The 15,006-nt window shown below is 44.9% G+C and overlaps 1 protein-coding gene across 1 annotated transcript in view; it reads left to right on the top strand.

The window, feature by feature from the left end:
- The window catches only part of foxp2 (forkhead box P2), a 60,459-nt gene extending 46,526 nt beyond the window's left edge, over nucleotides 1-13,933 (top strand). The window contains exons 9-17 of the mRNA XM_061074576.1: nucleotides 545-628; nucleotides 3,640-3,850; nucleotides 4,991-5,067; nucleotides 5,233-5,334; nucleotides 7,815-7,936; nucleotides 8,122-8,191; nucleotides 8,982-9,057; nucleotides 9,145-9,289; nucleotides 13,789-13,933. Of these exons, the coding sequence (XP_060930559.1) occupies nucleotides 545-628; nucleotides 3,640-3,850; nucleotides 4,991-5,067; nucleotides 5,233-5,334; nucleotides 7,815-7,936; nucleotides 8,122-8,191; nucleotides 8,982-9,057; nucleotides 9,145-9,289; nucleotides 13,789-13,933 (1,032 nt within the window). The remainder of the gene's footprint in view (nucleotides 1-544; nucleotides 629-3,639; nucleotides 3,851-4,990; nucleotides 5,068-5,232; nucleotides 5,335-7,814; nucleotides 7,937-8,121; nucleotides 8,192-8,981; nucleotides 9,058-9,144; nucleotides 9,290-13,788) is intronic.
- The last annotated feature ends 1,073 nt before the right edge of the window (nucleotides 13,934-15,006 follow it).

The raw sequence follows: 15,006 nt of genomic DNA on the forward strand, positions 1-15,006 counted from the left end.
ATGCTATTTGTTTTGCCTGACCTGTCTGCACCCGTCTCCCCTCTTCACTCCCCCCCGAAGTCTCTGGTGTTCTCCTCACAGCACCAGTGGAACTGTTTCTCTCACTTGGTTTATATCAAAGCTTTTCTCTCTGTCTTTTCTGTACCACTCAAATGTTATGTCTCATTTGCTATGTTTCTCCTCTTCCTTTCCTCTTCCTTTCCTCTCCAAGATTTCCTCACCTCTACTTCTTCTCTTCCTTTCCTTTTCCTCTCCTATCTTTTTCTCCTACTTCTTCTCCTCTCCTGTTCCTCTTCTCTCGTCTCCTCTCCTCCTCCTTTTCTCGTTTCCTTATCTCTCCTCTTCCTCTCTTCTCCTAGCTTTCCTCTCCTCTCCCTCTTCTCTTCATATCCTCTTCCTCTCTTCTCCTCTTTCTCTTATTTTCCTCTCCTCTTCTTTCCTCTCTTCTTCCTCCTCCTGCTCCTCTCCCTCTCCTCTTTGCCCCCCCCCCCCCATGTAATCCACTCTAATGCACACTCTCCCTCTTTTCTCTCTCTCCAAACAGCTTTCTAAAGAACGTGAGCGTCTTCAGGCGATGATGACCCACTTGCACATGCGGCCCTCGGAACCTAAGTCATCTCCCAAACCAGTGAGTGCATATTGCTCCGGCCGCTGTAAACAGGCCTCCGACTTGAAAAATGGACAGTTTAAGCACCAGGCAGTTGTTTGAGTGAATGACAGACGACGAAAAAGAGGGGAATGGGAGTTGTAATACATAAGTTATTTTCGCTTCTTATCGGGTGAGAGGACAATAGAGTTTGGAAGTGTATTAGATAGCAGAGCGGCGGAGTCCTTGTCTAAAACGCAGGGTCATTTCTTTTGTGATGGATATAATGGCCAAAACAACCTGTTGGCCACTGATGACTGTTTGGCTCGGTGGCCGCGGCGGCACTCACAAACGGAATGGAAGACCAGAATCTATATCATTTGTACAACAAACACCTGAAAATTACAGCCGAGTGGCGTAGATGGCGTTCGCGTAAATACCCACCCTGCCGCCGAAATTGCCTCCTGAGAGAGAGAGAAAAACAAAATTGTGAAAGGGGTCATCGAAGAAAGAAAATGGTGTCACTCCCGACGCTGTTTCTCCTGCCTTTTACTTTTGAGATTGAATGATTACAAATGCATTTTCCCGTTTTTCCAACCCCTGTATTTGGATTTAATATTAAAGACGCTACATATTTTTTGGGCAAATTTTATTTTGTCCCAATTTCCCACGTTTTGAAATATTTGAGAGCAAAACATTGTAATGGTGTTTCTGCTACATAGTAAGTGCCTACTTTCAATGGAATAATTTTCCTCATCACCTCTCATCATAGAATGTAGATAATCACAAGATAGCATAATTATCCCATAATTCCATCAGGAATCAAACTCCCTTTTTATAATTCAATCTCTCTCTCTCCTCTTCTGTCTGTGGCGTCTTTTTCTTTTTTTTTAATCTTCAAAACTCCAGCAGCTTGGTTCCATCTCGTCCAATAAAGCGTTTGCAGCCTATAATCCACGCCTGAATATGAATGAATGATGCTAATGAAGTATTGCATTACATAAAGCACACATGAAAGAGCTGCTAATTGCATTTGATGGTGGGGGCAATTCAGACAGAATTCTTAAATGAACAGTTAAGTCTTCAGTTTTAAGGCTCCCCCTGTTTTTCTAAGGGGAGGTAGGATGAGGATTCGTCGAAGGGAAAACGCTTGTGTATAAAAGTGAGTAGACGTAACAAAACGAGAGATGGTTGGTGGATTTCAAACGGCAGCGCGGCTTTATATCCCAATAGAATCACAGGTATATGAATAGAAACCCTGCAGCATAAATAGTTCATGTTGGCCTATTAGGAAACAAGAGTTGCCCACGTGTTACCACTGCCAGGCAAACACACCTACACCATTTATTCTCTGAGTCACACTTCATTAAATGGCTCCTTTTGGCCATTGCACGGATGGATGAGAGTCAAAGTTAGTCAGGCTGCAAGTCCTGAATAATCACATCCCTCTCTCTCTCTCTCCCAAACCTTGAGAGTGTCTATTGCCAGAATTGGATTACACGGCTGCAAACATGTCACGCTTGTTGTCGGGACAGCATTTATTTGTATTTTATTCAGCATATAATGAGCATTTATTGAGTGAAACCTTCAGATATGTACTTGTGTACAGTAACAAAGTAAATGCACTTGGGTCCATGCCACCACTGCTCATGTTTAATCTCTGTCTGTGCAGCCAGCGCTCGTCCCAGCCAATAACTGTAGCAGCTCGTTACAGCTAAGTGGGCAGATAATTATCATCTGAAAACCTCTGCATCCACCGGAGTCTCTCAAACTTGACATTTCATCCTATTTATCAACACATGCCCCAAATGGCCACTGGTGCCTCCTCCTCACTCCCCCCCCACCTCCGTTCCTCGTTCCCTTCCAGCTTTCAAGTCGCCTCTAATTCAAACTCTGGGCAACGGATGCATTCCACTTGTAGAGTCGCAATTAAGGCAATTTGGTTTGAATATGTAACAAAGTCATTACCATTCCAGCCAAATTAGCGCAGGGAACTAAAAGGTCAGTTAAGAATTTTCCAGTCGGTTTGAGCCTCTCACATGAGATTTGGGGAAGCGAACGCTAAAGTGGTGGAAAGAGCCGGACGCTTGGCGGTTAGCACAGTTGGCCTCCATGCCAGACATAACTAACACTCAGGGCCGTAATGTTGAAGGACCAGTTATATATATTTATATATAAAATGCAGTTACAAGTTTCTTTACAAGTTAAAAACTAAAGAATGCAGGGCTTACAATAGAATACAAGCATTAGACAACATTGGAGCACAAATATAAGAACACAAAAGTCACAGATGAGAAATTGAAAGTGTTGAAGTAGGGTTATATGAAGGGTTAGTATATTCAGTTACCTCTAGTTCTAAAATGGCAGATGATCTGTAGCAGAGTCTAAAACGTAGTGAGGCCTTACAGTACACATTTCTCTCCACCTCTATCTTCCTTTAGCTTCTCTCTTCTTACAATCCACTCACTGACCTGTAAGAGCAAGATTTTTACCTGAGATGACTGAGTTGCTGCTGTGGTCACTATAGTAACCTCTACTGTCACTATAGTAACCTCTACTGTCACTATAGTAACCTCTAATGTCACTATAGTAACCTTGTCATAGCGGAACATAAGGTCACGTGTTGCGGTTCTGGACCTGGCTGGTTCCGATGTTTACCAATTCGCACAACAGCAAACAGAGGTTGCAGAGTATTGTTTCCTCAGTTTGAAAGGATTGCGGGTGGTCGAAGTGGCAGAGATAGAGAAGGAGGGATGCAGCGAGCGACGGGAGGGAGGGAGGGAGTGATAAATAGAGAGATAAAGAGAGATGGGGCCGGGATAACACGGAGGCTGATCGTTGGATAATCTTGAACAGCGTGCTCTAATTAGAAATCTTATGATACAATTTGGTGGTTGTAATTAGTGGAGATAGGCTGGCTTCTCTCCACGAGCCTTGTTAGTGGAAACACAGCTGTGTTAGAGGAGAGGAGAGCAGACACTGTCGGAGGAACCACAAAATAACGCCTTCCTCTCTCTCTCCCGCCCACCCTCCCTCCTCCTTCCCTCCTTCAGCTCAACTTGGTGTCCAGCGTCACCATGTCCAAGAACTTGCCCTCGGTATCGCCGCCGAACTTACCTCAGACGCCCACCACGCCCACGGCACCCATCACGCCCATGGCCGCCATGCCCCAGGTGCCGTCGATACTGGGAGGAGCCAACGTCCCCAGCATGGGCGCCATGCGCAGACGCCACTCGGACAAATACTCCATGCCCCTGTCTTCAGGTGGGACCAACTACAGAGCATTGCACATAACACCGACTCACAAATACATACAGCCAGTGCAGACAATTAAGATTAAAGCAAATGTTAAGCAAGTGAAGGCAAGATACACACACAAGTACACAAACATGTTGTACTTTAACCATCGTGAGGACACTAATTGGCATAATTCATTGGCTAAACCTTTACCCTAACTTAAAGGGGTAAAGGTCATCACAACTAAATGCCTAAACTGAACCTAATTCTAACACAATATAAACCTAGACTGACAAAGATACAAGTATCTATATAGCTAAATATAGATATATAGATAAATATATATACATACACAAACACACAAAAGCTGTTGTCAATGATCACATTTGGTTTCTAAATAGAATTGTTGAATAATATGTATGTATATATGAATGTGATGTTATGAGTTGTAAATTGCATGTGATTTCTCATCCTTCAGAACTTACTCGCACTCGACCTGTAGTAGTGTTGTTGTATATTTTTTTACATGCACACATGTGAAAGTGCACACACAGCGTACTCACACTTGTCCTCTGACATTAAACACACACACACCACCGACTGCTGTTGGTCTCACCAGTGTGGGATGTCTGGTTGGTTTTGTAAAAGCCTGTGTTTAATCACTCTATATGTAAATAGACAAGAACTTCCTTTGTGGATAAATATTACATGAATGTTAATTAAGTTCAAATAATGGTGGAGGGGAAAAAAATACAATATTTATTACATTAAGACATCCCATGTATTAAGCTTTGCATTTTAAATGGTCCGTCTTTGATGTTTATATTTACTCTCTCTGTGTTTAGTGTGAAGACACATAAATTATTCAACCTCAGCCTAACTAACTAACACGGTTCTCATTTTGTGGACGTATTAGTGTTTAAGACCTCTCGCGAGAGAGATTAATTAAAAATGCATTTTGTTAGACATGGAAAATGCCGATTTGATGTGCCCCCCTTTTAACCCCACCCTCTTTCTTACCCTCCCCTCCCTCCCCTGTTTCTCTCTCCCCCCACACCCTCACCCCCACCCCCCCATTAATTTGATGAAACTTGTGCAAATGCAATACCTAAAGGAATAAAAATTTACCAATTATTTCAGGTGGTGACACAGTATTTATTTTTCCAGAGATCGCCCCAAACTACGAGTTTTATAAGAACGCAGATGTCAGGCCGCCATTTACTTATGCAACCCTCATAAGACAGGTGAGTGGGAAATAAATTAACTTTGCCTGATTAGATTAAAATTAATTGCTGCATGAATCATGGCAGCCCCCCCTCTCTCAATGCATCTGTGTGTGTGTGTGTGTGTGTGTGTGTGTGTTACGTTGTCTCGTTAGTAAACCATTATTTGATGTCATCTCATTCCAGGCTATCATGGACTCTGCCGACATGCAGTTAACGCTTAATGAAATCTACAGCTGGTTCACGCGCACGTTCGCCTACTTCAGACGCAACGCCGCAACTTGGAAGGTAACTTTCATGACCCCCCCACCCCCCCACACGACCTCCACCCTTCACTTCCTTTCACAGCGACGACAGCTCCTTCCTCTCGCCCGAGTCAATAACAAAAATCCAGAAGAAAAGCATATATTTGCTCAGCGCCTAGCGATTAGCACTCCTCTCCCATTCTTCCCGACCTCTCTAACGGATAAAGCACTGTTCTCCTCTTATTTATTTTTTCCGCCGCGCTGCCTTCTCTGTTTGGAAATGACAGCTGAGAGAATTATTCTGCCTCAGATATCGTTTTCTAATTCGGTGCAATTAATAGCGCGGCTCGGCGCCGGAGAGGAGAGGCTCTGACGCACTAATTATACAGCAGCCACTCCATCATCAGCACCTTTTGTTAAGGGAGACACCCCTCCTCCTACTCCCGAAGCCACCTTCCCTCGCATATCATTGGTTAATTAGGAAGAAATATGGCTGTATTGCCTGTTAACCAGCTCTCAGCTGTGTGAGCGGAGGCGCGTGCACACGCACATGCACACAAACACATAAACGGGTCTAAGAGAGAGGTTAAGGGTGTGTTCATGTGGAACTAAGGCAGGGAGGAAAGTGAGAATTGGCCTGTCATGGAGGGAGCGCTCTTTGTTTACCCACACAAAAGGCCCCATTTGTATATCTGTCCCGACAACTTTATTGTCCTGTCTGCTATCACAAAGATGGTAAAAAATGTCTCTGCAGCCGCACACGCTTTAACCCGGAGTGTGTCCGCCTGCTGATAGAGAAAAGCCTGGCCGGGGCCGCCAGCGTCTCGTCCCGTGGCCGCTGCGCGTCATTCGTTAGCCGCCTTTTAGCCTTTGTGGCTGCGCGGAGGACTGGAGGGAGAGGGATAGAGAAAAACATGAAGCAGCCGCTCATCAGCATGCAAGACGTGGCGCAAGCACTAGATTTAGCAAAGTGAATTAATTTGGATTTGGGATGCAAATGAGCACATGGGCGTGTGATCAACCGATTCAGGAGGGGATGCAAGTAAAAAAAAAGATGCAGTGGCCTTTTTGCAGTTTGTTGGGTACAGTTAATAAATAAATAATGTTAGGACATGTTCTCAGAGGTTTTGTGGCAGAAAATAACACAACCACGTGCATATCTACCTTATTTATACCTTCCTTTTTTTTCTTCTCCTTTCTCGTTTCCTGATAAAAGTTGCTCCTGTTCCTATGATACAATAGGAATGTTATCACAATGGCATTAGAAATATCTTGTCTCCCAGTCGGCACAATAACCACGGTGACGTATTCACATCCGCGGCTCCGACAGTAAAGCGTTAGCGGGATGATCAGCTCGTCATTTGATTAATGCAGGGAATTTGTTTTAAAGAAAAACAAAGAGGGAGAAGAAAAGAAAGGAAGAAATGAAAGGTAGTTTAATATCTCAGCTCGGTCTCATCAGCTCAAAGAGAGGGATCTGCACCCCCCCTCACCACCAGCACCACACCTCACTCACTCTCTTCTTCTCCCTCTCACCCAGAAGCTTATTAGTTCTAACTATATAGCATGCATAATAAAACTGCTCATTTGCTCATTAATATTAAAATTATCATATTCAGAGCCATGGGCATTAAGATCAATCAAATCCCGGGATTTTCAGGTCAGATGCGAGATCTGCTTATGAGTTTTTTTTGAATCCCTTTTTCTTGGAAGAAAGGAGCCGTACACACCGAGCGGAGGCAGGCGATAAATACGAGAGGCAGAGATATTAAAGCCAAGGTTATTATTTGTAGAGTCTGATGCATGTTTTAATTATCATATGGTCGTATTAATATGAGGAGGTGATTTTTTTTTTTTCTTTCTCTTTCTGTAGGTTTTTTTTCTTATTTTGTTATTAATTACTGGTTTATTGTATGAAAGAAATCTACCTGATTTAATTTATATTTAAAAGATAACATGCCACACGATGAAGACTATGCTGAGAAGATTTGGACGTATAGATGTCAGATACAGTTCAGCGTAATCCTCCTTACTCGTGCGTGCACACACACACACACACAGAGACACACACACACACACCCTCGCGCTGACACCAGGACCTCATGATGACTGTCTCTTTTCTCTGGCAACACTGTCATCTTTTAAAGCGACGTGTCCATTAAGAGCAGCGCTGCTCTGGCGCAGAAAGGGTTACTGACATCACCATTATCAAGGCCGGTATTACCACTTCTGTCACCACCATAAGCCATTCGCTATGCTGATTACCTCCTTTTAGCCTACTTACTCTGATTGATATGTACTGTGTGCAGGACTTGTAAGAGCATTCGCTCTCACTCAATTTTTACTAATTAAATCAATGGTGTGTGAATGTTGAGAATTTTCTTCAAAATGCAAGAGAGAGAGAAAAATCAATTTCCCGGCCTTGAATGAAAATGAATGAACGTGATTCGCTTTTTTTTTTTTTTTTTTTTAACACCTCATCCCTCTGACCTCCGTGTCATCCTCTCTCTCCCCCCCCCGCAGAACGCCGTTCGCCACAACCTCAGCCTGCACAAGTGCTTTGTGCGCGTGGAGAACGTGAAGGGCGCGGTGTGGACGGTGGACGAGGTGGAGTACCAGAAACGCAGGTCGCAGAAGATCACAGGGTACGAGCCTCCACCTCCGTCGCTCAGATCTAGATGTGAAGGTCAACGACTTGTGGGAGATCACAGACCATCAGAAATCTCTTTTTGCCCACTCTTCGTTTAAACAGACCTTTTATTCTCCCTGCTGCATCTGTAGCTCTTTCCTCGCTGATATTTAATATATTTTATTTATCTTTTTCTTCCAGAAGCCCATCACTTGTCAAGAACTTGCCCTCCAGTCTTGGCTATGGAAGTGCACTAAACGCGAGCCTACAGGTGAGAGCAGCTCTCACTCACTGCCCTGTGTGTTTACAACAGTAGCCACTCGACTCGCTGAGCAACCTGCGGCTCCTGCGGACTCCGAAAAAACAACTTTATTGTTTTCCTTTAACTCCATTTCTGCCTCTTCTCCCTGCTCGTGTGTTTCTGCATCTCCTCCTGCCGGACTCAGAAGGCCACCCTGTGGTCGAGTCTGGAAGCGGCTCCTCCCGTCTCTTCTTCCCGTTCTCTTTCCTCCTCTCTCCTCTCAGCTGTGGCAGCCACCTTAGATTGATAGCGGCGTGTGCAAATGCAAGGGCATGTGCATTAATATTTATCTAAGCTGTCATAAATGATTTGGCTTCATAGTGTACGCCGGCGAGGTGCTCATGGCAAAAACTTTAAAATTTTAATCTCTGTATATAACTTTAATGCGCAGCAGGCAAAAGTGTCAGGAGCTTTTATTATTTTGAGGTAAAGTTTTGGGGGGGGACTTTTTTTTTCTTTAATAGCCACAAACACAAGGGCATGTGAATGGCAGCTGGGGGGGGGGGGGTTGTCAGGAAGGTGTCACTGGGTGAAAAATAGCCTGCAACAGAAAAGAAAAGTTGGGACGAAGTTTTAATAATAATGATTTTATTATGTAAAGACGTAGTTTATCATCCCCTCCCTGCTCCTCCATGCTCTTACCTGCTTCCTTTCCCGTCGTATTCCTTTGCCATCTTTCTTTTTCCCTTCCTATCTTTCACCTGCACCCCTCCACTTTAATCTCCAACTCTATGTCTCCTCTGTGTCTCTCCTCCTGCAGGCTGCCCTGGCCGAGACCTCCCTGCCTCTGCTCGGGACCCCCGGCCTTATGACCAGCGGCTCCACGGGCCCGATGGGTGGCAGCTGCCACGGCCTCCTCGGTGGAGACCCGTCCGGGCTGACAGGCGGGAGTCCACACGGGCTGTTAGGGGGCAGCCCACCAGGGATGCTGGGCGGCAGCCCCCCAGGCATGCTGAGCGGCAGCCCCCCAGGCATGCTGCAGTCGGCCCACGAGGAGCTCAACGGCTCGCTTGACCACCTGGACACCAACGGACACGGCAGCCCCGGGTACTCACCACCGGTACACATGTAAGTCCCCCGCCTGCACCTCAAGTGTGTGTGTGTGTGTGGTTTTCAGTATTTATTTTTATTTATTATTATTATTTATACAAAATGTAGCATGTTTACTGTAAAATGAGTTGAACCGTGCCTTCTGTCCCTAAGACACATCTCTTGGATGCAGAATTGTATAAAGCATTGAATCGCCCTCCGGGGACAAACACAGCTGTTTTGAATTGTTCACGCTGCTCCTTTAAGGAAACTACACTTTGAGGAGATATCACAGAAGTTAAAGCCACTGCCTTAATCACCACACACCTGCGTGTTCCTGCTCTCTCACTCCTCAGTGTGTGATGCATCGAGTGCCTCTTTAGAGCCTGGAAAGGTTAAGTGCCACGAGCACATACTGAATCACACATCACACATTGTTATGTGTGATGAGTACTTATTTGAGAATGCGAGCACATGTTGAACCCCCCCCCATCACCGACACCATCACCACCTCCGCTCCTGCACTGACTCCACTCGCTGTCCTCGTGCCCTTTGTTACTTTAATTGCCTGATATTTAACCCGTAGTCGTGGCGTCTCCCTTCACTCCGCCGTGACCTCAGAGCAAGATTCACTTTCCCAGCATGCATTGTATCATAATCTCCTCCTGTCTCCGCCGTGGTTAATTTCCCCGGCACTCTGCGCTCACCTGACGTTTTGGATCTAACAGTTAATTCCGGGTCTATAAATAGGCCCTTCTGCACATTCGTCTTTAATTACACCACTGTCTGCATTATAGGGGTTTAGCTGCTATATTTTATGCAAGGCTGTTCCCATTAATATTTAGGGAGTAATGCATTAATTACTTTTAAGAAAATCTTCACCCCCCCCCCCTTTCCCCATCTCTTGTTGTTTAATGGAGCTTAGATAGAAAGAGAGGGTTTTTAAAACTGGATCTCGGGCGAGTTTCTGGAAAACAAACCTGCCCCTGTGATGTCACTCAGTCGCACGCACTCGCCGCCCTGAGACAAACACACGCTACACTTCAACCGTCCATCAAAGCTTGTGTCGCGAAAGTCGGCCGACGCTCGCCAACCACTCCCGTAATGGATAAAGGATGCACTCCAGCTTCCGAGTGTTTGGTTTCCCCCCCGACCGTGCGTCCATACGTTCATCTCTGTGGGCGTGGTTACCCCCTCGCTCTGGACCGAGGCGTTAAGTGGAGCAAATCTGCCCCGGACCGAGTCCCGGTGTTACCGCTCCCTCAGGTCATTTCACTTTTAAGTAACAGGACGGCGTCGACTCCCCCATCCTCCTCTCTCCGGCCTTGACACTGACATGAGCGGCTGCAGAGGAATGAGATGCATCCCTCCCTCCCTCCCTCCCTCCCTCCCTCCCTCCCTCCCTCCCTCCCTCACCCACGACAACCTCAAAATGGAAGAAATGTGTTTTTCACGACTGGCTCTTTCCAGAACGCGCTTAAATAATGGAGTGGCGCGCAGCAGCGGACTCAAAGTGTGCATCACCTTTCTCAGGAGAGGACGGCGCAAACTAGCGGAGCCAACAATTAGACAAACCTCTCTCCCCCCCCCCCCTTTCGATGGCGAAAGGTTAATGCCATCTGCTTAACCGCAAACCAGATTGCCCCGGGCGTGTGTGTGCGTGCGCGTGTGCACTACACTCATGTACACCCTTAGGGGTATGCTCAAAGGAAGTAGTACAGTGTATATGAGAACATCTGCAAGTGAAGAATTAGCCTTTCCAATTTGCAAATGAGTAACCTCCCTTCAGAAAAGGATAAATTCAAAAATAATGTTTTTAATGTCGCTATATTTTACCAGCGTAGGCTCGTGCTGTCACCTGTAATTGTTTGGTGATCGCCCCTCTTCGTGTTCATTAATGAATCACAGTGGGCTGTTACCCACTCCTCACCCAGGCCTCCAACCCCAACCCAGCATTAGGGCCCCCCCCCCCCCATGGACTAATGACCTTATTTGCATCCCTGACATACCTCTGCATGATTGCCGCTGCTAATCTCCCATCCGATGCAGGAGCACACACATCCAGCGTCAAGTATTTATTACGGAAAGTCCAGCGTTTTCTCCTGAGTGACTCGCTAATGGCAGCTCGCCATTAAGTGCTAAATGGCTCGTCCACGCACTTTTATCCAAAGTGTCGGGAAGCTCGGGCCTGTGAAGACGCTCCTGCGTGTTTTCATCGCAGACACTTAATGAGCTGCGTATTAAAAACCTTTGCTTTGTCACTTTGACAGCTGATGGATGTGAGGGTTCCACTGATTGTCAGAGTTAATTATTGGCGACTAAAAGATGATCAGGATTGCAACTTGACAACGTTACAACATTTTCCTAAATGAGGCATGTTGTTATTATCTACGCGTCTATTTTTTATTCTATTTTCCAATATCTTTTTGAAAGATTTGATTGATCTCTAGATGGCACGTGCCTAAGCACAATGACTAGAACACAACATGTACCTTGTAACCGCTCCTTATATAGTATTTATCTGCATTCACAACATCGTTACAATGATAATGAAGTTGTCGACAACTAAAATGACATCTCCTTTACATCCAATTATTTGTGGAATAGTCAATTAGCAACAATAAACTGATGAAATCATGAAAAATATGTTGTTATGGAAGATGATGTAAATAATAATTACATATATTTGTAAAGCTGCATTCAACAGCATTGATATTTGTTACAATTAATATGTTAATATATATGTGTTTGTATGCTGCTTGTGAAGTCTGAATATTGGGACTGAAAATCCTGATTCTTCAACATTTTGGCAGCAAGGATAAATTCGTTTTTATTTATTCCATAAAATAGAAATAAATATTACAAATTTACAATAACGTATAAAACGTAACCAAGATGTACAAAGCTGCTGCTGTTTGTAGATTTTATCAAATGAGTTAAATCGAATAATCAACAACCAATCTTTTCAGCACTGGTTGGATTGTGTAAAAGAACAATCAGAGCAGATCTCAGAACCTTTAAGATACACAAACTAACAATAAACAATCATTAGCATCAAAACAACAACAACAACAGAAGATAATTTAGTTTTATATGAAGAGTCTTTTCGTTCAGTCGACAGTTCCAGTGAAAACAGAATTTGGTTATTTCTTCTGTTTCTCTAACCTCTGGCGGAGGTGTTTCTCTTCACGCCTCCGCAAATCTGAGCGGCACAAACAGAAATATTCATCTGCTCAGATCCGCCTCCTTTCTTTTATTCCACCACATCAGAATATTAATTTACAGTATTTGGTTCGGAATATTAAAGTCATCTGTACCTTTTCAAATTCTTTTCAAATTCAAAGCCCCCTCCCCGTCTTCCACTGATGAAGGCAGCCCAGGAGAGAGAAAGAGAGAGAGGGATAGAGAGAGAGAGAGAGAGAGAGGCTACGAGACGTGTCCTAACGCACTACCACTTGATAAGTCCCCCCCCTCTCTCTCTTTCTCCTCTTTCAAAGTCCGCAGGGATTTTCTGATGCATCCGATGTGTCAGGAATAATTAGGTTTTGTCAGATTTATCATCGCGGCACAAAACCCTCTCCCCGGCTCGGGCCCCGGATCATGTTATGCCTTGTTTGTGTGTGACAGCATTATTATTCTTGTTAGTCGCACAACACTTTGTGTGTCGGTCTGCCCTGTTGTTCCGAGCGGAGAGGTGTTCCGCTCGCCGCCAGCTCCGGCGCTCTCCCGCCCGACGCTTATTGACAGTGGCTAAAGATATTCATCCATTTAGAGTTAAAAACATGTATCATGGTGTCCGAAAGCCAACTGCCGAGGCTGAAGTTGATTAATGGCAGAACCTAGCTGCCGGTTTTTCCTCTTGAGGAGCGACACGCACGGCCCCTGCATATTAACGAGTGGCTGCGCTTTCTATTAACTAGATAAAAAAGCCTCTCCTCCTGCCTTTGCTCCAGGGGCTCAGGGATGAGAAATTCTCCATTATTTATCATGTGGCCTGTTTCCCCCCCCCCCCATCCTTTCTCCTTTTTCATGTATTTCAACCTGGTGTCATCAGTAAACTTTTAAATGCCAAACATGTCTGGAACATCACAGCTTATCGGCCTTACAGGGGCCGTGTTTTTCATGCAATTTTCATGCGCTTACTTACAGTAGACGTGAGGCATCATGTCAAATTAGCGTCTCGCAAACAACACGGTTGTTATGTCGGCCGGATGCTGCACGGAGCAGTTGATGTCTGCTTGTTTTTTTACGATACAACAAAATATTTATCAGCCAGCTGAGCGCCCACAGTGTGTTTTCCATGTGCAGCGACGGGCGTTCAGTGCCCAACAAAATGTATTTCTGATTTCATTGAGTGATAATAATTTGCCATACCCCATTGTCCTTTGTGTCTTTATACTCTAGGTGTTTCCCAGTTACTTTAAATTTTTCACATGAAAAGCTTAAGTGGTGAGTTTTTGATCTTGCACTTGGAACAGTCATTTGTCACCGAGCGCACAGAAGCTCTAAAGTTTATCGCCAATGTGATTGTGTCGCAGGCCGCCCATCCACGTGAAGGAGGAGCCGCTCAACATGGACGACGACGACTGCCCGATGTCGCTAGTGACGACGGCCAATCACAGTCCGGAGCTGGAGGAGGACCGGGAGCTGGAGGAGGGGAACTTATCGGAGGACCTCGAGTGACTAGGGCGCGGCTTTTGGCCGACGTGTCCCTCCGCCCGGGCCGCACTGTTCCTCCCACGCAGACCTCCCCCCAGACTAGAAACCACTCCACAGCCCAAGCAGACACAGCCGACTCTCTCTCTCTTGTCTCTATCACCACTGGGACTATTTATTGAGCATGCATCCGGATGGAGACCAACCCGAAGGAACTCTTTGCTGCAGACCTTTGGGATCCCCGAACACGACAGGCATGAGTTGCCTGGTTTAAAAAAAACAAAACAAAAAAACTAACTCTCCGAGATTTCTTTAGAGATGGCGTGGCCACGTACAGTACAAGGATGATGGACTCACGGATGTGGGGGGGAAAAAACAAAACGAGCCGAGTCATGTTCCGTTGAAAGCTAGCGGCCTCATATACTGCCAAAAAGGAAGACGTTTTATGTTTGTGAATAACCCGACCCCACAGTAGTTGTTGACGTCTAGAGACAATTGCTGGTTCAATTCAAAGTTGTTGCTCTGTTCTCATTTGCACAGGAGTAGTCTCAGAAATTTGTGTCACTGCCTGTATGTTGCTACGATAATAAAAAAACCAGTATATTGTTTTCAGTTTTTTTTTTTTTTTTTAATCATCGTTTAATTTTCCAAATATGATTCTTTTTTTTTCTTGACACCACCAACTGTAAATGCCATTTCCCTGAATAACACCAGAACTGCGGTACCCAGACTGTTGTGGCAGCTGTCCAAAAAAACAAAAACAAAAAAAAACGATAAAAAAAAAAAATAGTCTGCTTCCAGTCTATTATCTGTTTGTGATTAAAAGTTTGGGGGGAAAAGAATAATAATAATTGTTTGTGAAAAAGCACCATTTACAAAACAAATGCATCTCTGCCTAATTTTCTTCTCGCTGTTCCTCCTTATACCTCCTCGTTCTGAAAGCTTTGTCTACCTGCAAACAGTCACAGGCAACAGCTAGAAACCAAAGCCAACAATGGCCAATAGCTTAGAAGACAGAAAGCCACCAAATCTCCTCTTGGTCGCCTTCTGCCACTTTAAACTCGTACAAAGAGAAGCTTTCGTTCTGCAAAACTACCTTC

This window comes from Limanda limanda, chromosome 1 (genome assembly GCF_963576545.1).
Source record: "Limanda limanda chromosome 1, fLimLim1.1, whole genome shotgun sequence".
NCBI lineage: Eukaryota > Metazoa > Chordata > Actinopteri > Pleuronectiformes > Pleuronectidae > Limanda > Limanda limanda.